The following is a 24634-nucleotide window of genomic DNA, read 5'->3' on the forward strand; positions in this document are numbered from 1 at the left end:
TGTTGTGTACTATATTCATAGATCTTATATAAAAGCAAAAGAGGTACTCATCGATATATTAGACACAAATATAAAAAAGTTAAGGTACACAAAGTACAAAGTTTTTTATTTCTATGGCAACAACAGGACATGTGTCAGGTTGTGTGTGACTGGAATATGGAGCAATGTAATAAATTGTACCTGCAGCAAATCAAAAGCCAAAGACCATCTCAGATACTCCCTGACTAAGCCTCGGCAAAGAGTTTCCGGTTTCTATGTTTAAGCTCTTTTTACGGATCTCTGTCACGCAAGGAGGAATTTGGCACAATCTCTCCTGACAGCCCTGGGCTTTTTTTTTTTTTTTTTTTTTTTTTTCCTAGGGGGGTTGGGAGTACGTTCCGCACCATAAGAAACCTGTCATCGTGAAACATGACTCTGCAAATGTGCGTTGCTAATAATAATAATAATATTAATAAAAAATCTAACAGAAACAAAGCCAGATTCCTGTTCGTAAACATTAAATACTTGTCTTTTATAAAATAACATGTTCATAGATAGATGATGCCTGAGTATAGTACAACATGAAAACAAAAAATTACAACACGACAAAATAAGCCTTTACAATAAGCAGTGCGTGATTTACATGTCAACAATGAGGAGGGCTCTTATTTAGAAGCATTTTTTCCCCATATATATGGGGAAAAAATGCTTCTAAATAAGAAAAATATATATATTGCACTGGATTCAGCAGGTATAATTCAGAGAACGTTCTGATGAACTCTAAATGAATGAGAAACCACATTCAGGTGTAACGCACAGATGCAAAATGTCATTTGACGTAAATGTCACTAAGCTCCGCCCCCTTTGTTACTAGTTGCTGTTAAGACAAGCCTTACAGAACCTACCATAGGAAGTGATTGGAGAATTACATAAAAATTATGACTTGCAGTTAAATAAATAAAAAGTCACCTTCATGTTGTTCCAAACCCATAAGACGTTCGTTAGATCTTTGAAGATCTTTATGACGAAATCTGAGAGCTTTCTGTCCCTCCATAAACAGCTACATAACTACCACTTTGACGCTTCAAAAATGTATAAAGAGATCATAAAACTAATCCATATTAATTGAGCCATATAGTCCAAATATTCTAATGAGAAACTATTGCTTTGGAAATTTGAGTTTGGAACAACATGAGGGAGAGTAATTAATGACAGAATTTTCATTTTTTGGTTAACTAAACCCATAAGCATCTATTTAATTATGTAATAATGCTATGAAATCTAGGCAAAGTCAAGGCTAAATGACTCATGTTTTAATATAATATAATATAAAATAATATAATATAATATAATACATGGACATTCTATATTATATCTTTTAATTCCCTAAAATTGCATTTAAAACTATCCATCACACTTCAATAAACTTAAAGTAGAGCAAATGCTTGTCTTATTATGGCAAATGGCAACAGTTGCTAAGGTAGAATAGATCAGTAGTGTTTAAGGCGGGGCTTAGCACAGTCAATTATCCTTTTATCCAGCTGAATATAATTCAACTGATTCTGAGCTCTGTGTCAAGACTGAAGAGCAAATTAACATTCCACACTCAGTCAAACTCCAGACATGTTTATCAGACTCACAGCACAAATCTTCTCTTGCATGGCAGTCACATGGGCCTGTCTTCTGTTCAGGTTTATTGTTTTCTTTTCTTTTTTCTTTAATTGATATTCAATTTATTGAGCTGTCGACTGAGATGATTTGGAGCCGTTTTCCATCTCCCATGAAGATTCCTAGTACTAAAATGTGACGCAAATGACCTGGAATATCCTAATTATTAAGACAACTACAGCTACAGCAGAAACAAGTGTTTTTGAGGCTTGGCACAACGTCTGTAACGTCTGCAGCGACTTATGCAATGTAAACAAAAACATTTTTCAAAGCTTTTTCCACTGATCCTGTGAAAAAAGAAAGCTTACAAAAAAAAAAAAAAATCACACAAGATAGAATAAAGGTAAATATATATAAAAACACATTTACACATGTACATAATACAGAGCTTTAGTGTTCTTTATGATATGTGATAATTAAATATCTAAACTGATTGGCCAGTGTGGTTCACATGAAACTGGTCAATTCATTATGAACAATTGAGGTGGCTTGGGGGTTGACATAACTGTATATGTATTGCTGTCTTCTGAATATGAAAACAGGAATCACAACTCTCTACTGGTTATAAACATTTTGAGTAACATCTGAAAACCTATGATTAAATTTACTCCAAGACGTTTCACTTTCAGTGACAGACTATTGCAAACAACTATTTTCCTCTTTCACAGTGTTTGCCTTTGTACAATATGTAATTGTAACCATTGTACAATATGTAATTGTAACCATTAAACATCTGTTTTTGGGATAAAATTATATAGTTATCCTCCGTCTTATTTTCTATACTTATGTACAGAATACTGCTAGCAACAATAGAGCTCTTTGGTCTAGTGATGTGTAGAGTGTTGTGATCTCAGACACGCACACACACGCACGCACGCGTACACACAACTCCAAATTGTCATTATTTCCACTGGCTTCATCAATAATTGAAACTGATTGGCAAGTTTCGAGCTGTTTGTACTGCATTTTTGATTGCTATTAAAATGATTGGCACTAGATGTTACTGTTTCTGCTGATGGAATATTTGCCTTTCAGTCAGTTCTCCTCAAATAAATCAAACTGTGAAAAAACAATAAATAATAAACTATTAGGTTGAATTAAAAAGTAGAACGACAAGAAGCACACAAAGAAAGGGACATTCATGATTTTGTTTCAGATTCCAATATAGAGGTAAACGAATTAAATCAAATCAAGTTGGCACAAATTACTAGACACACAAATGTTGTTCTTTTTAAATCTATGCACAAAGCTGACAACTGTTTAATGTTGTCTTTTTTTAAAATTAAGCTTTAAAATTAAAATGTTGAGGTTTATTAGCTATTTTGTAATGTTCTAATAGGTAACTGACTGTGTTAATTAGGATCGACCCTCAAACTAACGGCTCTCTGAGGGTCTGTGAGTCCGTAAACATGATTAACCAGTACATGTCATTTCTCATCAGTGATAAAAAACAGAAACTCAACAAGCATCTGGAGCATGGCTTTTTCAAATCAAATAAGCTTTGAATGAATACTGAATCTGGCATCCACACACTGTTTGGTAGCATTAAAAAAAATTAAAATTAAAAAAAAGAAAGAAAAAAAAAACAAAAACCCTTTAACATTTCTTTGAACTTCCACTCGCAGATTAACAGTCCAGATAAATTAGGTCTGTCTGACTCATTAGTAACCTCGTTTGTATAAAAATAGAGACTATTCCTTTAAAACGGGGGCTAGTAACAATGTAGTGAAATTAAAACCTGGGTATTGTACTATTCCTCACTGGTTCATTTTTACCCTTTTTTTTTCCATCTAAATGACTAGTGCTCCATATAAATATTTTTTGGACATTTGTAACACGATTCCTCAGCTATTTCAAAACATATTTCAAATACATATTCATACTTTTTATACAAAAACGGATGACAGATTGATATTGGGAGACAGTCACTGAAATTACTTGATGTTGTGTCAGTAATTTTCCACGAAACTGAAAGCGTCCCATCTATATATGTAGTGGCACATAATGGCATTATTGGCACAAAGTTCAGGAGAGTGTTTTCTCCACACAAGCAGACGTGTCGTGTCAGAGAGCGTCCCCGCGGCCTCTCTGCAGCCGAACTCCACTCCCGCACACCCACATGTGCAGTAATACACGTATATAATATATCAGCTCTATATCATCTCTAAAATGACCTCATGTCTATGGAAAATAATTTGGGAGTGGTTCCATAGCACTGCATCAGTCTAGAAAAATAAACATCTTCAGTCCGTTTCTAGAGAGATCCAACATTTGTACAAAACTGCCAGTTCCTCTCAGTTCCCATCTCTGATTGCTTGTCGTTGTTGTTCTTGTATTCTTGTATTGTTTTGCTTTATTGTGTTTTAGTCTTTTTGTGTTTGATTCACAGATTTTCCAACAAGATCCTGAAAGTACAGAAGATTAAATTTTAGTTGAGTTTGAATATTAAACTGATATCACTTTTTAAAGGGAAAGGATTTAATACTGTCGAGTCATTAATGCTCACCCTCATCATGTCGCTCCAAACCCGTAAGATTGGGTTCGGATTTTTTTTTTCATCTTCAAAACACAAATGAAGATCTTATTTTGATGAAATCTGAGAGCTTTCTGTCCCTCCATTGACAGCCTACGCAACTGACAGTTTGACGCTTCCAAAAGAGATCGTAAAACTAATCCAGTTGAATTGAGTGGCTTAGTCCAAATTTTCTAAAACCGGATCGCTTTATATGATGAACTGATTGAATTTAGGCTTATATTAACATATAAACATTCATCATCTCACACATCAGTTGTGATAAACGGAGCTAGTTGTGTAACTGTCTATGAAATGATAGAAAGCTCTCAGATTTCATCAAAAATATCTTTATTTGTTTTCTGAAGATCTTACAGGTTTGGAATGACATGAGGGTGAGTAATTAAATGACAGGATTTTTGGGTGAACAAACAAGACTTTAGTGTATAACTTTGTCAATAAACTACTCTAAAAATATATCTACATAATGCATTAACATACATGTTACAACTTGAAATGTTAAAAAATATATCAGTACATGTAGAAATTAGCATTAAACTAGATTAATTAATTGGTAACGTGACTTTACAAAAAGGTTCTTTTTTATTATTAGTCAACTATTAGTACACTAACAATGAACAATACTTCTATAGATCTTAATTTCAACATTTACTAATACATTATTAAAATCAAAAGTTGTATATTTTAATATTATTATTCAACCTAAGGTAACCAACAGTCAGCAGTTGTATTTATTTATAAATAATATTTACAACGATTATTAAATACTGTAACATATGTATTGCTCACTGTTATTGTTTGTTAACGCAAACTAATGGTAGCTTGTTGTTATCGTTACCAATTAATTCTGTAAAATAAATTACTGTGGTTCATTGTTAGTTCATGTCACCTAATATAATGGTGCTACCATTTTATATCCTCACATCACCTAATATTTCTGCTGTTGATGTATAGAGGATAACATTTTTGAAAGTATATGAGTTCAGTACAAGCCTGCAACTCATTTAAATTCTATTACTAGTGAAGTATTCTTTTTGAACCCAGACGAACTGTGAATTTCTAGAAAGTACACAAGCACTGGAAAACCATGCCAAAATAACACCATGTGAATTTTAGAGCCAAACGAAGTATAGTACGTACCAGGGCACAAACTGAAGACGTGGGCTCAACCCAAAGGTAGTAAAAGGGCCTCAACAGGAGATCTCGAACCATTTCTCAGACACAAAGGCCACAGGGATTAGCTGCCTTTCAGTGGGCGACGGTCTGAAATAGACAGACAGATCAGCTCTTCAATCCTGCTCTGTCCCACTCCTTGATTCAAGACTCTCTTTTTTAAATTGGCATTATACCACAGACAAAAGCGCCCACAGTTACATTTCCACTAAACCCTCTCATCTAGGTTTTGTATTCTGAAGCATACAGTATTAAATGAAGCAGCACTGGAATTTTTCATACAATTTAAGCCCATACACAGTCTTTTATAAAGGCGAGGGCAATGGAAGGACAAAAAACAAGACTACACAACCGTCTCAACATGCTTATCTGAAAAATAATGAGTCTCTGGCAGATTAAACTGGTTATTTCCAAAATGCACATTAAAGACTAAACTATTCTATTATTGACGATTGTAGCAAAGAAATATATGAAACTATATATTTTCAAACAAAGACACATTCAAAAACAGTGAATGCATGGCTTCTGAGACCACTGCATTTAAAAAAAAAAAAAATTTCAACTTGACAAGCTGTCATGAACAGCTCAAAAATAGCTCATGCAGCATGAGACAATATGCAATGCCAAGGGTTTGTCTGTGTGTGATTGGCTGCAGTGGAGGTGCATTAAAGAGGATGAATTTAACTTTTCTGAGAAGGTTTTAACATGCAATCTGTCTATAAGTTCGATATTTAAAAGTCCCAATGTTAAAACATGAAAGACTAATTATATATATATAAAAAATAATTGAAATAAATTAAGTGACTTGGATTGTGAAATTTAGTTTAAAAATGATAAACTGTCAGGGTCAAATATGCTGTGCACTTTAAACCGCAATTTATACATTTGTGCATAATATGGTCAAGTTTTCAGAATGAACATTATTTCTGTCAGCACTAAACACTCTAAGCTATCAGGAAGCCAAACCCTGTAAGAAAGTACGGACAGGGCTGTCAATGCAGTCGACTCGCTGGCCAAACAACTTGATCAGCGGCTCCTACTGTATATATATGAATCATGTCCTCTTGCCTGTTTCCATTGTAGGAGGTCTTGTAGATAGGTGTGTGCTGGATCATCTCGTCCGTGTACACCGGTATGCCGGACCGCACGCACTCGTGTGAGCACTGTAAACTGTCGTTGTAGGCGGTGAAGATGTCCACCTTACTGGGCACGCGGGCAGGCGTGAAGTCGGTCAGATTTTGACAGCTCTCCTCCTGCTGGTTGATCTTTCTCTGATGGCTGCTGTGTCGGCCATTCCCGGACTGTGCACAACTACAAAAACACGCACCAAATTCACAAAGCCAAAATAAAATCATACCTTGAACCGCTGTCCTACATTTAACATGAACTGGGGAGACAGACACAGACATATTAGCTCTGTTCCAAAAACCTAGTGAGCTGCCTTGCTGTGAATTCCAAAAATAGGTATCCTAATTGAAATGGAACCACATAAGCCCCATCACACAAAAATCCCGGTAAATGAACGTAAAATTATCAGAATGACTGCTCAAGTAAATACACAAATGTGCTGTTCACACAAGCAACGGTGTTCTCTCTTTTTACTGGTAAGATACCATTCACACACCAATACCTAAATACTGGCAAACTCTGAATTCAATGATCGTAAATTACCTTTAAACCTTCCACCAAGATGAGGTGAAGCACTTTAGTTTCTTCTTCTTTTTTTTTTTTTTTACTTCTGAGTGACAGACGTAAGGGGATGATCACACAGAATTAGGGATGCAGCGATACCAGTACCGGTATCGGGCTCATGTATAGGGTTGGGTATCGTTTGAATTTGAACGATTCTGATTCCGATTCCTTGTTTCGATTCCGGTTCCTAACGATTCTCGATTCCGATTCTTTTAAGAGGCAGGGTCAAAAAAGTTTTGCTAACCTTGCTAACCAACGGTCTTTCTGAAGGAAATACTCCTTCTGTAAAAATACTCCTTTTGTCACAAATTTTGCATTTTGCCGAGATTTCGTTATTTTTAGAAAAGTGAAGCCACACTTTGGATCGCCGACGTAAGGTACTCATGTTCGACTCGCGCGGTTATGCCAACACTTCCGGTAGACGCTTCTTCGTTGGTGTTGTTCAGCGGTTTCTTCTTCCGCTCGGCGGACTGTGAATATCGAAACTAGGAATCGGATTTTTTACTTTTGAACGATTCCGGGAAAAACGAAAAGTTAGTCTCGGTTCCAATCGATACTCGATTCTCGATACCCAACCCTACTCATGTACTCGTAAATATGCTCCGATACCAGGCGGCATGTGTACAGTGTTTGTGTCCAGACAAAGAAACACTGACAGGAGAGAGTATAATGGGGATAAAAATTAAGTCTATTAAGTAAATTTATCTTACTGTGGTGCTCGAAAAAAAACGAGCAGTAGATTGAGTGCCTAGTTTTCACAGATGCCAGTGGAAAGTTTGTAGTTCAGTTGGATGTCAATGGCAAATAAAGTAAAACACGGCATGTAGCTTATTATTTACATTAACTGACGAGAGAAAGAGCACTTCTGTTGAATCCACTTGATTGCCGATTGTTCACTCAGCAGCGCGTGTTATTTGGATTAGAACTAAATTGTACATGTAAGCATGAACTGTTACCTGATTTATGTAATAAACTATTTTTATTTTTATTTACCAGGTTATTTACCAGTTAAGACTGTATGTGTGAAAAGGGCTATGACTGATCGGAAACACTTAACATAGACAGCAAGTGACTCGACTCTCAATTGATTTCTCGTAATGAACAGTACAGTTTATAATTATTGTCAAAAGATTTGACAAAATTGTCAAAAGAAGAAATTGTCTTAGGTGCCATAAAATGCTGCCTAAGGAGGAAGCTCACCGAGTTTAGGGGAAAAAACGATTGTGTCTGCATTGTTTGGTGCAATGAGGGGTCACTGTCCACATTGACAGACAGAAGGATAGAGAAGGACAGATTGAAAAAAGATGATAAACAGATAGAGGGACAGGAATAGGGAGAGACAGACAGACAGAAAAGTCATAGGCAAACTGCTGAAAGAAAAGAATGTTTCCTACCAGTTTTTAAGGACAAGAGTAGTGATCAAGGCTGCGACGATCATAATGAGGGACACAGTGATGGTGATGATCTGGTGAACAGCCAGACCTAAGAAGGAAAAACAAAGAGCATAGTTATCACCGTCTCCATGGCAACTAACATGAGCGCCAGTGCCTTTTGTAAGGTATTTGATTGCAATAACACTGATACTGCATCTTAACATGCACTGCTCTCTCTGCGCCACCATAGCTTTTTGTAAGCCCTGTCTGCCACCATGACAGTCATTTTTGACCATTTCACAATGTCTGGACTATGAAACAGCTTGACTGAAAGCAACAGGGAGAAGATGGCAATCACACCGGCTGGCTAAAGGTCAGCAAACAACAATTAATGCAGAACAAGAACTCTCTGTTCCAGAATAAAGAGTGTCACAAGAACTATGAGCTACACTGTCTTTCTCACTTCGTCACCCCTGAATGGATAGAAATGAGACCCCGCGGGGAGCCGCAGTTACAGACTTTTATATATAAAGAGTGCCACGACTTCCATTTCTTGCTGGAGCTGATAAGAGTGAAGGAAGCAATTTTATGGATTTCTCCATCCATATTAAAGTGTTTGTGTCTGTGAGGAACAGCAGCATCCATATTAAAGTATCTGGTATATGAGAATGCATTACAGCTTGGTGCATTTATTTAAGTGGTTAGTTTGCAGCACCAAAAGGGGTTTCACAGTTCCAACGTTAATTTATTCACAGAACCATTTCAGAGTTATAACAACCTTACTACACCTGGCACAGAAGCTTACCACAGGATTAAGTGTCAACCCGAATATAGAATAGTGCATTAATTTGCTATGCAAGTTCTTTTATAATGTTATCTTGGTTACATTTGTCTACTCATTTTGTGTTTTTGATATTTTATTGAAAGACATTTACTGCAAATATTTTTATACCACCTCTGTACATTACGAATTCTTTTATACGAATATTTTACAATTATTAGGTATGCAGTTTTTATGATCTCATATTAATTGACAGACTAAATGCAATATAGTCTTAAATGCAATATATACATGTATAATTTATCTATCATATCTTAAACAAGATATTTTTTATCTAACAGGGTAGCACAAGTGCCTGTGCTATGTGTGTGCATTTGTCAAGATGCACATCATTTCTCTTTCTAGTGCCCTTGTGTTAGGCGTGTCTCAATTTTAGAGTCAATTACAGGCATGTCTCAGTTCTGGCAGGAAGGGTCAAGTTGCGCTATACTGTGTTGCTCTACAAAAAACCCCACACTGGACTGATTTACTTAACCCTAGAGACCTGTGGGGTGCTGAGTCCATCAAGTTCTGGTTGAATAATCAATACCAGAGAGAGAGAGAGAGAGAGAGAGAGAGAGAGAGAGGGACATAAACAACAGATAAACAAAGGAGAGAGAAAGAGAGAGTTTTGTGCAACGCCTTTGGTGCACGTGTGCACGTTTACACACCTGTACATGCATGTGTGAATGTGACGTTGCATCTGGGCCAGTTCTGACAGATTACATTAGCCCTGAAGGCCAACAAGCCTTCATACATTTTTAGAATGTATGAAAATTGCAAACTCCTCATATTAACTAGTCTTACAGCAAGCATAATAAAAAAAAAATTAATAAATGTATATATAAATGTATATCTAAGTCAAAGAGAATGAACTGTATGTAAAAAAAACACTTATTAGACTTACAATCAAGGTGCTTCAATTATGTTATTGTAACTGAACAAGAAATGCAAATAAATGTCAATGGAATGGCTTAGTTAATGGAGTAAATTTCACATCGCGTTTTACTTCCGATTCGATCATCCAGAAGTCAATAGATTTACTGAAGCAGTTTTTGTTTAAATTCTTAAAATAAGTTCTGTGGTTAACACAAGCTCAAGATTTTTTCATGTTTTATTCTACGACATAAAATACATCAGTAATACCCCCTGGTGATTGCTTTCAAATGGCTAAATGCTATAAATGAACTACATTTTAGCTTTTTACTTCTATTAGCTTTTTACTTCTGCCAATTGTATTTAGGCTGCAAAGTTCATAGACATTGGGTCCATTTGTGAAGATTATCATGACGAACGAAACATGTAAGAATCATAAACGTTTGTTTTTCTCAGAGCAAATTATTTTAAGCAAGAATAATCATATTGGGTATTTCAGTCAGAAATACTACGCTCCCTTGCATTCGATCAGTGAAGTCTGTGAAGTTTGCTGTCAGGATGAACCTTTTGTGAAAAATAGAAATAGAAAACATGTATGTATAAGAATATGGCTATAGTCAATAAGCTGAATGCACTGAACGGCACCTATCAAAGCATCTGAAATGGCAAGCCATGACCCGAGTGTAGCTTCTGACCCTTCCTGATTGCTTAGCTGGCACTATTGAGTGATGGAAGCATGCAGATGCATCTGGGAAATGCTTGCCTCACTTTCCCTCCCTGTGTCCTGCGTTCGGGTCAGAGCTGGATTAATTTTATCTCAGTCCCTGGCTTGAACACTGCTCCTTGGCATGGAGTCCCCCAGCGACACCAACACATAAACATATCGGACAGCTATTTAAATTTCCCTCTCTCCCCCTCTGTCCCTCTTGCTCTGAAATGGAAGGCAGCAGGTTAAATTGAGAGAGTGTACCGGGTGATAAATTCAGGTGTTTATGCATCTGTGAAATTTTATGAGACGAGCTCTCCGTCCTCGACCTTGCTTTGAGTCAAAACGCTCGTTGGCTTCTAGGTCTGTTGTTTTATGTATTGATTTCAGTTCGAAAGATTCAACCCCCCCCCCCCCCCCCCCTCCCTTCTGTCACACCGAACCCATCACATTTGTGTAATATAGAGCTTTATAATACCAGAGTAGACGAATGCAAATGTATCTCCATTATATTCTTATTACTCCGACCCAGGCTCAGAGAACAGGACGTATATCACCTTGTCTCACCTGGCCCTGCAATGAGAGAGATAGGCACACCAATTCCAATCAGGGAAAGTGTCAAAAGAGGAACACAGGCTGGTGCTGTGGTACCAGACACCCTCCTTCCTAACTCTGCTAGTGATGGAGTCACCTTGCTTCAGGTGCTCGGGGTGAGCCTTTGTTTCCCTGGGCGCCTTGCCAATAACAGGACAAAAGAGACCAACCCTCAGAGGCACTATACTTCTCAAACTCACCAAAGACGTGCAGCTCTTACACCCAGAGATACTGCTAAATGTCTCTACTAGAACAAGCTGAACTATTACACTTTTTCTGGAGAGTTGTTTAAGTTATTTTGAAGAGTCTGGCTGATTAGCATTAGCATAGTTAGCCCCAGTTAGTTGATTCTGTAACTACATAACTTGATTCAAAAATAAATAAATAAATGAATTTAGAATGTGTTTTTGGTGGTGTCGATTCAAATGCAACATAAAATCCAAAACTGCCTGTATATGCTTTCTTAATAAACATTTGTCTAATTGACTTCCATCAGTGCATGTTATTCTAAAGCAAAATGTTTGTTTTCAAAATCTTTCATCAAAATGCAATAACTTTCTCAGTCATGACCTTTCTTTTATGCTGAAAGTTGCATGGATAAAAAGAAAAAAATATTTTATTTAATGAATAGTTGAATGTAAAAGATTTCACCCATCAAACTGAAACGACAAGAGAAGTTAATTTAATTATTCATCAATACAGTTTAGGTTCATTCCTATGATAAAACTAGTCAATTTACTGTATGTTAAGACTTTTTAGTAAAAAAAAAAAAACATGTATATATATATATATATTCAGAAACCAGAGAGTTTCTGGTCTCATTGACTACCATAGTATTCCTACTATGGAAGTCAATGAGACCAGAAACTGTCTGGTTACTGATATTCTTCTAAATATCGGAAAATCGGCTGAATGTATTCGAAAATGGTAAAACTCAACTGTTTAACTCTGAAGGAGTTGTAAAATGAGCCTATTTCCAAAAAAAGTGGAGTATCCCTTTAAATAAAACCCTAATGCATGAATTTGTCAAGTCCAAATGTTTTACAGCCCTGTCCAGCAGAGTGATGGTAGCATATTTAACTCAACTCCCAGTTCTGTAAGCAAATTGCAAAGGGTCAAGTTTACCAGTCATTGCCTGGGAGAGTTGCTGACAAACCTCTCTCTATACACTTGCAGAGCACAGAGCAACTAGTCTATAGTCCTCAAGCACCCTAGCATGAGCCTTTTTTGGTAATGCGATGATGGTACTTTCATTCCAGACCTGTGGTACATTAAAGTACAAGTACATTTAAGTTAAGAGACAGCTGTAAAAGTTGTGTCAAAACACCCTCCAGCTGCATATTCCCTCAGTACCTTGCCCTTTATCCCATCCATTCGGCCCTTTTGGAATTTGACTTGCATTAAAACATTTTCCACAATCTGTTCTTCAATTATTATTGGGGGAAAGACAAGAAATGCTTAAGATGATAAATGTTTATGATTGGATAATTATTTCAGCGATTAATATGTTTGTAGCATGTTATATGTTTGGCAACAGCCTAATTAATGGAGAGTGTAGCTTTTAATTTCTTAAACAACCATGTAGGGAGACATTTCCAATACATTATTGACAATAAAGATCCAATCATAGACTCTTAGTCTTAAGCATTTGCCTATTTAAATCCAAACAGCTTTTTTTTTCTTTTTTTTTTTTTTGGAATTGAAATGGGAGAGGTTACTAGTTTGTCAAAACGATGCATTTTTTGTAAAACAATTCACAAATTATCACATTAGTTAGTCAACAATGTCCACCAAATAATGTAACCTTATGTTTGGAAAAAAATAAAAACTATGATAAAAAGGTTAGTAAATATTTTGTACTACAAAATAAATGTAAATCTGTTTATCCTCCACTACATCCCTGCAATCAATAATACATTTTTCACAATCCAATCAAATCATAAAAGATACTATATTCTGCTGTCTATTCTGTTTAACTTGGAAATACATTGAATTATGCCCTTAGAACCAGGATGTGCAAAACACATTAGCAAAGACCAATAAAGTGTCCAATAATACCAGAGTAAACTGGTCCAGACAAAATTAGGCCTAACAAAGTGAAATGTCAAGAGACTGGCATTAAACTAGGACAGTAGTGGAAAGAAAGGAGTTAAAAAAAAAAAATCTAGGACAAATATAACACCCAAATAGCACAATTTCAGCAGACAGGACCTTGAAAAAAATATATATGCAAAAGAGACACATACACACGGGGCAGTATTTTAACTGAAGGTTATGTGTATATGCTGCTGGGACCCCATAGAGCAGATACCACAGAGACTGACACTCCTCTATCCACCTAAAGGACATTTAGAGGTTTGGAGCGAGACATTGTGTGGATCTGTGGCTAAATGCTCTATTAGTGTAGCCCGGGCCTGGCATCTGCAGCTACAGATGGCTGCAAAGGGCTAGTGAGATGAAGTGGAAAGGAGATGCCTTCACTGAGTGCTTTCAATCATGTTGCGGTTTGGCTGGAGGAGTACTCATGGCAAAACAACAGCTTTGAGTTCACATTCAAAAGGGAACAACATGAAAACCAAAAAAGTAACTTCAGAATTTGTTTGCAGGAATATCCAGATCCATCAAACTTCAAATTAACTGCTGTGCGGACGGCAAGTTTAAATTTGACTTTACACCAATCTCACCAAAATCACACCTTGGAATTATATCCAGTGCGTATCCCAGCACTAACACCGGTGATTTTTCACAGTAATCTAAAAAGTGGATTTAGTTTTAATGGCAATGTTGTAATTTGATTATAAGTGAAATCTCAGAGAGAAAGAAAGACAGACAGCAAGAGCAATCATTCTTCCGTTCCGTGATGACTGTTCGCTATTAAAAATGTCCTCTTTCACTGTGTGTTAAAAATGATGAGTCTATGCATATATTAGAATCTCTGGGGTTTAGGAACCTATTTTTAAATCATTTTCTAAAAGCAATTATGCATTTTCCGTAATATGTGGATTTGCAGAGGAAAGCCAAATTTAGAATCCCTCGTGCACCCTTCTTTCTAATGACAGATATAGTTATTGAGGGAATCTTGTGGACCTTTAACTCACAGGCTGGGGGGCTTTTTAACCATTTAGCTGCTTTTATATTTGATTTATTATGATCTCTAGTGAGAGAAAAAACTAGGGCTGTCAAATGATTAATCGTGATTAATCACATCCAAAATAAAAGTTTGTGTTTACATAATATATGTTGGTGCACTGTGTATAATTATTTTGTATATATATATATATATATATATATATATATATATACACACACACATATATATTGAAGAAAAAATATTATTTATAAAATATAAACATTTATATATATAATATAAATTATATATAAATCTATATACAGTATATACATGAAAATATATACAAGCATGTGTGTGTTTTTACATAAGATAATTATACACAGTACACCCACATATATTATGTAAACACAAACTTTTATTTTGGATGCGATTAATTGTTTGACAGCCCTAAAAACGTCTTTAACTGCATATTTCTTTTTGTAAACATTTATCTTCTATACAAGAATTTATACACATTACCATTCAAATAGTGTTTGAAATAAGTATTAAAAAAATAATTTATCTAACAAATAGTAAAACTGGAGTATTGGCTGCTGAAAATTCAGTACTTCAGAAATCATTCTAATTTAAGAAATATTTTAAATATATTTTATACATAATGAACTCAAAGATATCATTTAATCACCCTCATGTTTTTTAAACCTCTAGAAATGTCTTTCTTCTGAGGAACATAACAGAAGTTCACAGACATTCTTCAAAATATCTTCTTTAATGTGATGTCCCATAACAAGTGTGATGTAACAGAAATTCAACAGAGAAACAGAATTCATAATTCAACAGAGGAACAGAATGTGCTTAATGGTCGCTGAATATTACTAATATTACTAAGTTTTTAAAGTGTGTAGACCGAAAAATGGATGTGAATGAGAGGGTTCCACTTATGAACAAAATCGTAACTTATTCATGGGCGATAATAGGAATAGTAATTCAAGTAGGCTTTCTCATGTGTAAATCCTATTATTTAAAAAAAACAACAGTTATTTCTGCACCAGTTCTCCTCTCACAGACCAGTGAGAATGACAAAATCTCCATCAGTTACATCCCTGTGCTCTTTGTGAATCAAGCTTTACGTTTGATTGCATCAGCTTTCTGTTTGCAGAGCTGTTGACTCCTGCTGAGTGCCCTTCTCTCATTCATTTGTGGAAACAGGCTGGATAAAAATCTTTGCCAACGGTCCGACAAGCACTAACTGCAAATTTCCAGCTCTAATTTTGAATGCATTGGAGCTGTAGGGTGGAGAAAGTGTTTGAAGTCTTTCCTCCTCCGTGTGTTAACCTTGTCCCTTTGGCTCCGTTTGTTGTCCTCCCACATGCCCCACCTGATAGCTGGAAAACTCTCATTGCACCTGCTGATGGTTCACGATTGCCAATTAACGTAGATGTCAAGATGTCAATCTCACTTGACTTCCACTGAGCTACAGCGTTCCCAAACCCTTACTGCAAGAAGGCCGAGAGAAATAGAGAAAAGAGAGAGGAAAAAAAAAAAGAAATGGAGGATCCAAAGCAATTATTTTAAATGCCTTTTCCCAGTGTCAAAGGCTCCCCTGCATAATTCAATTGCTCTGTACAGTGCATGAGAGAGGGTTGGTCAAAGTAGACTCTATGATTGTATTACTTAACAGATAATGAAGTTGTCTTGGATGGAACTACTTCACAGCTGTCTGTCAGAGCAGCCTTGTGAGCTTATCACATCTTTAAAAGGTTTACCTCGGTGAAACCGAACGGTCCTATTGAATGAACAATGTTGAGAAAGACAGCACTTCTAAAATATTATAGTTCACGTATTACAATGCAGGTAAGACGCAACCCAAGGACTTGTGAGTGAATTTAGCACACCTTTGACTAGGAAATTGTCACCTTTTAATAAAACTGGAACACATCAAACTAAAAGCAATTACTAAAGCAATTTATCTTAATTTAAGTCAGTGTGCCTTAAAACATCTCACAAACCCTGTATGCAACTACAATACAATGTCATCTGGTAGGCCTAAAATGTTGTCTTTCTTTCAGTAAACAGAATAATAACTTCCAGGGTGGAGTGGCATAATAGAAGATCATTGGACATAATATGTTACAAATAGTGTGAATGGAGGTAAAAGTGCTTTTGACATATATATATATATATATATATATATATTTTTTTTTATTTAACATTTCATTTGTTGTCTTCTAAAGTCATAGCGTAGATCTAAAACTATTGTCATTTTTGACAATATTGACAAAAATTTAAACATATTTTGTCATTAACCTATTAAGTAATGTCACTTTGTGTTACATTTACACCATATCTAATTAAGTTTACACGACTTTCATATTTATTTGACTTATTACTGACAAAAAAAATTGAAGTTTTATGTGTTTAGAATAGCTAATAAAGTCTTGTCCATATATTTGAAAAGATAATTGTCTTGTGTTGTGTTTGCACATTTAATGTCTTGTACTGTTCGATCTAAAGTTACCTTGCTAATACATAGTGTTCCACTATAGATTGGATATTTATATCCGTTGCAAAGGTTATAATAATTACGCCTGTTCAAATGAACTCTAAACGACTCATTTGCTCGGTTCCATAGTGATTCGGTTAAGATTCATTGTGAATCAATGAATCCTTCCTTTTGAGCTAAATTGGCCTACATTTACACCATATCTAATTAAGTTTACACGACTTTCATATTTATTTGACTTATTGCTGACAAAAAATTGAAGTTTTATGTGTTTAGAATAGCTAATAAAGTCTTGTCCATATATTTGAAATGATAATTGTCTTGTGTTGTGTTTGCACATTTAATGTCTTGTACTGTTCGATCTAAAGTTACCTTGCTAATACATAGTGTTTCACTATAGATTGGATATTTATATCCGTTGCAAAGGTTATAATTACGGCCCGTTCAAATGAACTCTAAACGACTCATTTGCTCGGTTCCATAGTGATACGACTTTAAGTAACAGTTCTTATCACTCGGGTTTACTACTATGTACCGATTCTGATGGGACAAACATGGAGTGTGTGTGTTGTAGATGTGGACGTTACAGAAGGTCGTGCTGTACTTGCATACCTAGAATAATACAACATCAGCAACCACAGACATTCACATTCGGACAGGATTAGACTTCTCAGAGGACCGTTGCTTTGCCGAAAAACAGTAGTTAATTTGCTAATTAAAGCTGCAGTCTGTACTTTTTTCTCTTTGTTTTTCCTCTCCTCTTTTTTTTCTTCTCCGCTATAAATCTTCACCTCCAGCATCCTCACTCGCAATTTAGCCTACTAGCCGAGACTCCTCCTTTATGTGTACAGATGTGACGTAATGATGCAAAGACATGCTCGAATCTCCCGTGGAAATCCACCAGTACCACTGGAATTAAAAAAACATTAATACAAGCTTACCGTTTTGAATCGAGCTAAGGCACAGAGAGAGTTTTGAACACTGGCTGGTTATACTTGCTAAGAAATTGATAATTTTTAACCCAAAAATGTTATGGGCTGGAGCTTTAACTAAAAAAAAAAAAAAATTTCCATCCATTAACTTTTAAGCACAATATGGCTTGGATAAAGGCATAATTTTGACTTTTCCTTATTAAATGTTCAATTAACCTTTGAGCCTGGGGACGTGATAACAAGCATGCAGTGCTGAACAGCAGGACTGTAAGGCATTTTAATCAACTCACGCACGTTGTTAACCTGACGGCTCCATCTGTGATCTTCATGTTAATGCTAGCATCTTAGATGAGACAAAGGACACACACATACACAGGTATGCACTGAGGACGTTTATAAAAACAGGAGAAAGCTATTTGTTAGAATTTCTATTCATTTAAGCAGATACATGACCCCTGGAAGTATGCCACTTGAAATATGAAACTTTGCTTATGGGTGCTGACTTCTAATTCACTTACTTTCCACTTTTCCAGAAACACAATGAGCAAAATAATTAATTATTTGTGATGTAAATGTTGCTTGCAAAAAAATAAATACATAAAAAACTGACAACTTTGGGTTGACCATCAATGGAAAAAAAATATGCTTTTTGTAGAACAAGATGATGTAGCCCCTACAAGCTGGACTAAGCTAACTAGCCAAATCTTGACCTCTCTGAATGCACATAGACAATCACAAACACACACAGACACACTTATGGGTAAACAGCTGAATCATGTTTGGTCTGCAGCGACAAAATCTTCCTTGTGCTGTATCAACAGACCCACAAAGTCAAGGCTGTCACCAGCAGCAATAATACGTGACTCTAAATTCTAGTCTAGTCAGCAATGAGCTGATGGAGAGAAGCACGTACTTGATGCATTGCACACAGTTGAGTAGCAATGGTCCTTGGGGAAAAGCTTGATATAGTTCACCGTTAAATTGAGTGAAGGGTTTCTAGACTGTCTCAGATGACAGCTATTTAAAGAAAATTAATGAGATATTTCATCTAAGAAATAATTTCTGTCATATATTTTTTTTTTGACGTGTGGATCAAAAACAAAGTATTTTGCAGAATATCCAAGCTGCACTTTTTGATATAATGAAAATGAATAGAAACTATCTGTTGTCCCTGGTTACATAAATAAATTCACTATATGGTCACACTTTAGATTAGGGTCCAATTCTTAGCATCAACTAACTTTTGATTGTGACTTTTGCCTCAATAAACTCCTAATACTGCTTAATAGTTAGTAAGGTAGTTGTTAAAGTGACACTATGTAGTTTTTCAACCTTCATAATATATTTCCAAGACCCTTGTTATGGTACATCGCCTTACAATAGGTTAAATGACACGTCTGCCATAGCCTGTCGTAGTCTGTATCGCTTTTACTTGTATTATGTAACTTCGGATTTCGGGTAGTTCCGGAGCACAAAAAGAACGTCTCCGGTTACGACTGTAACTCGTGGTGATGATGCAGAAGCTATAAAATGGAGAAACCTGCCCACTGGCGAACAGGTCAACCTCCAGCCATGAGGCCGAAAAACTCTTTGAAAGTGTTTGACAGTGATGGCCTAGCCTAACCTAATACTCTTTATTGTGTTTAAAATGGTATTTATACAAACAGGAGACAATTGTGCTCGCATCGTGACTGAGTCCCACTCTACTCCCAGGAACGTAGTCCTCTGAAGAGGAGTTAAAGAACTTTTCTTCACATTGGGTGTCAACCCAAGCACCTCAGATGACGCAAAACAACATCTCGATGTTGAATCGCCAGTTCTTCTGACTGAGCCAGAATGAGCCAGTCATTTATATGATATCGAAACCAGATCCCCTGAAGTCTCAATGGAGCAAGGGCAGCATCCATACATTTAGTAAAGGTACGAGGAGATAAGGCTAGGCCGAAAGGAAGAACCGTATATTGATAAGCTTTTCCCCCCAAAAGCGAATCTCAGAGACTTCCTGTGATGGAGTTAGAAGGTAACGAGGAGTTAAAGGGATAGTTCACTTTGAAATAATTTTTTGATATGTTTTAGCTTACCTCAAGGCCATCCAAGATGTATATGTCTTTGTTAAAACAGTATTTTCAATTTTGATATTTTTAGGTCAAACCGTTCTTGTCTGTCAGTCATATAATGGAGGTTTATGGGGTCCACCCTGGGTCCACCTCAAAGAGCATATGCTAGTAATGCGGTAGGCTAAATTTACAGCAGCGGTAATAGACAATTCTGCTTCCAACATGTTGGGCGACTGCAGAGGAAAAGTTCCTTGGGGTTGCTTTAATTTTGGTTTGGGTAGGATTAAGAGATGTAGAATATGGTCATGCAGAATATGGTATTAATATATGCTAATAAACAGCCAATATCCCAGTAATATGCATGCTAATAGTGAGAATGTGAATTTAAACCAAAGTGTACCATAATCACAAATTCAAAAGTTAATGTTGTTTTGGACCCCATTGAACTTCATTGCATGGACATAGTTTTTTTTTTTTTTTTTTTTTCAGAATGTCTTCTTTTGTGTTCCACAGAAGATACAGTCCTTCAGGTTTGAAACAAAAGATGAGTAAATGATACCAAAATTTCAGCAATGGTAAAACATTAATGCCATAATAAAAGGAGTCGATGCTGTTGGTGTTTAAATCTGGCATGTGGATTTGGATTTAAATCTGGCATCATGTGAACAGTTACTGACCTCCATGCACCTCCCTTGCTCTGACATAAACTCAGCTGAACACCCGCTCGTACGCATGTCTAATGCTCCAGTTTTGTATTCACAGGCCATTGCTTATTTTCCCCCCATTACTCTGCATGTCAGAAGCAGTTTAGTACTGGTGCAGGTGTTTGCGAAGGGCTAGATGTACCCAGGGTGCTCGCTGAATGAAGAAGCGGAGGAGTTTCACCTTGATAGGTATTTCGTTTCATCAGACAGTTTCAGCTGTAGCTCGAGAGAGATGGATAATTATGGCATGCCTTAAGGGCACTACATAGAACTCACTTTCATACTATATATATACAGTATATATATATATATATATATATATATATATGAAAGACATTTGAGACAAATATAACACCTTCAAGAGACACCATGCAGCATTTGATGTTTTTTACTACTTCCATGTGGACAGCGTAGAAAAGAAAACATGGATGATTGTGTTCAGGGATTTGTTTATCAGCAAGCTCTTTTTTCCATCTACAGTTCCATTACGTTTTAATATTCTCAGGTTGCTTGTTATTTGTTGGAGTCACTGACGAGTGACTTACCTTTTTTTTTTCCTTGTGGCAAAATAGAACTTAAAAAAGAGCTATGGACTGTTTGCAGCAAACAAATTATTCAATGTTCACGCCTCAGTTGTATTAAAACTGCAATTAACTATTGCTATTAACTATTCTGCCTATTCACCAGATGATTAACATATGCAAAAACACTGCTGTATTGTACCCTTTACACATGCTTCTAAACACAGGAGCATAAAAATGTAAAAAAAAAAAAAAAAACCAGTGAAATTAATTTAGTTGCAAATATTAGATTAAACTGCTTGCAGCACAAATTGTGACCTTTCTCGAACGTGAGCCACTACCTTGGAGTACCCACAAAGTACAAAATAGCCAGCATAATTTTCATTGACTTTTTATATAAATAATTTATATCAGGTAAAATATTTATATAAGGTAACTGTCTGTATGTTACAGCAACACTGGTACAATAGCTATTTTTTTTTTCTGCTGGTCTGCCCAGAAGTTGAGATTTTAACTTGTCGTGTCAACATTTTCACCACAAAAGAAATAACTTTTATTTTCAGCCATATGTTTTTGTCATTATTTTTTTTTACATTTATATTTATACATATTTATTTTTTACATTTAACATCTTTACCAAAAATACAAATGTATTTTATTTAATATATATATTTTTTTGATCCTAAATAAATACTATTTTAGCTTATGATAGCCAGCCTAATGTTTAAATCAGCAGAATTTGCAACAAAAATATTCACACTCTAGAAAACCAAATGTTTTACGTTTGCAATACACAGTCACAAACATGATATGATACAGTAATAGCCTACTACTAATAGCACTGATCAGATAGAGAATCAGCAATCAGGCCAGCAAAAAATAATTCATAATAACTAAATAACGCAACAAAAACTCAAATAATTAACAAGTTTCAAATACTCTCCCATTGTTACATTATGTCCAGGCCAGTCAGGCTTTTTAAATAAACATTATATATGGTAAATACACATTGTACTTCCATTTTATGCCACTAATTACACACTTGTATCATAGTGGGATAAAAGCTTTTTTTATTCATTTTATTACACATAGACTCTGTAAATGCTTTTTCTGTAAAGCTGCTTTGAAACGATTTATATTGTGAAAAGCGCTATACAAATAAATGTGAATAGAATTCAATTTATGAGACATTTTGAAATGATCCTACAATGTCCTCATAAGTGTTTTAGACTGGTGGTTGTGAACTGTCAGGTGCAATTGATATTTTACCTAGCGTTTATAAAGATCAGACAAAATGAAGAAGAAGAAAGGCAGAGAGGATTATTGGAACAGCACTTTAGAGATTAAGAGAATCCTTGCACTGGCCTTTAGATGTAATGACACTGCTGTCATCACTCCAGATTGACTTCATTTTGCTAATCATTCCTATGGTTAATGAGGCCTTGACATTTGATTGGAGTTTGACCTTTGTGCTGAAATATGATTCGACATGCATGGATGTATGTAAGTTTCCATTCAGGGGTGTCGTAAAACTATTCTCGCTTGTATATTACTCACTATGAATCTAATTTTATGGGAGTCTTTATTGTTAATATCCTTTGCAGCTAATATAATCTATGGCATGCTAAAGTGCTAAACTTGTGTGAAGATTAATAACTTCACAGTAGTGTAGAATTAAGGGATTAAAACATCTTTTTCAGCAAATCATCGACGGGGTGTCATGCTACTGTCTTTTATTATGTCAGCCACGGATACACGCTCTTGTGTAAACTTAATAGTGCATTAAACTTTTGCCCACTTTGCGAGCTATAACAGATCTCAACGCACGGCATACACAGCTAGAGTCAAGACAATTTGTAGAAAGTGTCAAGACATTTCCCCCTTTTGCACAGATTTATGGAACACAATAGTCAATCTACCCAGAGGACTTTGCATTGAATGGATGACTAGCTTAATACTGTGCAATACCAAATAGACAGGATAGATTGCTGCCTAATGGCATACATGAGAGCTAATGCCAATCATCATCTTTCTAGGACAGAGACTAGAATAATCTCCCCAGCATACACAAATACAGCTGACACATACTGAGGTTAACATATGTAGGCTACATGTAATGCCAAGGACATGATATGTACTCTATGCAATGGAGAAATGCTAAGTGTAGAAAAGCATTAAAACCCTGTTGCTGCCCCTGCATCTGCCCAGTCAAACACTAAAAAGGCAACATTTATAAAAAAAAAATACTTTTTTTTTTTCTTCAGAAAATTGATCAAAAGTGGCAGACTTTTACATTGATACAAAAAATATTTTTCAAATAAATGCTGTTTTTTGAACTTTAACTATTAAAATATTTGAACTAATCATCAAATTTAACAGTACAATGAAAATGATGATGCGGAAAATTCAGCTTTCTATGATTTTAATTAAAGAAATGCAGACTTGACAAGCATAAGAGACATCTTTTTAAAAAACATAAAATGGTAGTGTATATATTTATAGAAAATATATAATTTAAATATAATTTAAATATTACATATAATGATTTATATTTTAAAATACAAAAAAATATACTAAGTTAGATGTTGTGTGTGTGTGTAAAAAAAAAAATCACTGAACAAAACTTTCATTTTATAGATCAGCAAGGAAGAACACTGTATTTTTATAATGTCATCACCAGTTCCTTTTCCTGTTATTCCGATTCTTCATGCTATGAGTGGCCAATTCATTTTATATTTAATCTCAATTTACATTCAGACGCATTCAAAAAACACATTCAAAAACATTCACATAAAAAAAACACCACACCGCAGACACCACATTCCCATTAGCCTTAAAGGTTCTATAAGCGATGCTGGGCCAAAACATTTTTTGTCACATACATCAAACGTCTCCTCACTATCGGCTAGCTGCCTGTCCCCTAAACACACTGTAAAAAAACGCGGTCTCTGTAGACACCACAGGCTCCACAAACAGCAACAAAAACAATCATGTCTTACCCGGACCACGAAACCTAACAAACAGTGTTCCAGCCAATCACTGGCAAGAAGTATTTGAGGGTGGGTCTGGGGGGTTAGTGCGCGTGCACATGAAGGGTGTGTGTGTGTGTGAAGGAGAGCAGCGAAGCATCAGAGGGAAGTTTGAAAAATTACCGACACACGACCAAAGAGACGTCGTTCTGAAGAACAAATTAAAAAGAAGAAGGAGTCGCATAAAGAACGTGCGAAGTTTCGAATTTACATCGGTAGCAAAGCTTTTGAACGATGGCGAGAACTCCGGCGGCAGAAGGGCTTCCAGTCCGACGTCAGGTTGCTCTGTTTTTGCTTGACAGGTGGGTAACGTTAAATTGTTTTTTTTCTTCTAAATTGACGCTTATGTTCGCCAAACCCACACAAGGATATAATTAGCTAGAACTATGCACGTTCACAATTAT

General features: G+C 35.8%; 1 protein-coding gene across 2 annotated transcripts in view; it reads right to left on the reverse strand.

Moving 5' to 3' along the window:
* Positions 1–257: 257 nt before the first annotated feature.
* Positions 258–24634, reverse strand: part of ajap1 (adherens junctions associated protein 1) — a 79927-nt gene continuing 55550 nt past the window's right edge. For both annotated transcript variants that reach the window (XM_089119659.1, XM_039680965.2), the window contains exons 3-6: positions 8440–8527; positions 6422–6664; positions 5321–5443; positions 258–4052 (exon numbers count right to left, since the gene is read on the reverse strand). In XM_089119659.1, coding sequence (XP_088975785.1) covers positions 5371–5443; positions 6422–6664; positions 8440–8527 — 404 coding nt within the window. In that variant the 3' untranslated portion in view covers positions 258–4052; positions 5321–5370. The remainder of the gene's footprint in view (positions 4053–5320; positions 5444–6421; positions 6665–8439; positions 8528–24634) is intronic.

The sequence above is a fragment of the Pimephales promelas genome, chromosome 14 (assembly GCF_988280905.1).
Source record: "Pimephales promelas chromosome 14, fPimPro1.hap1.1, whole genome shotgun sequence".
In the NCBI taxonomy this organism is placed as follows: domain Eukaryota; kingdom Metazoa; phylum Chordata; class Actinopteri; order Cypriniformes; family Leuciscidae; genus Pimephales; species Pimephales promelas.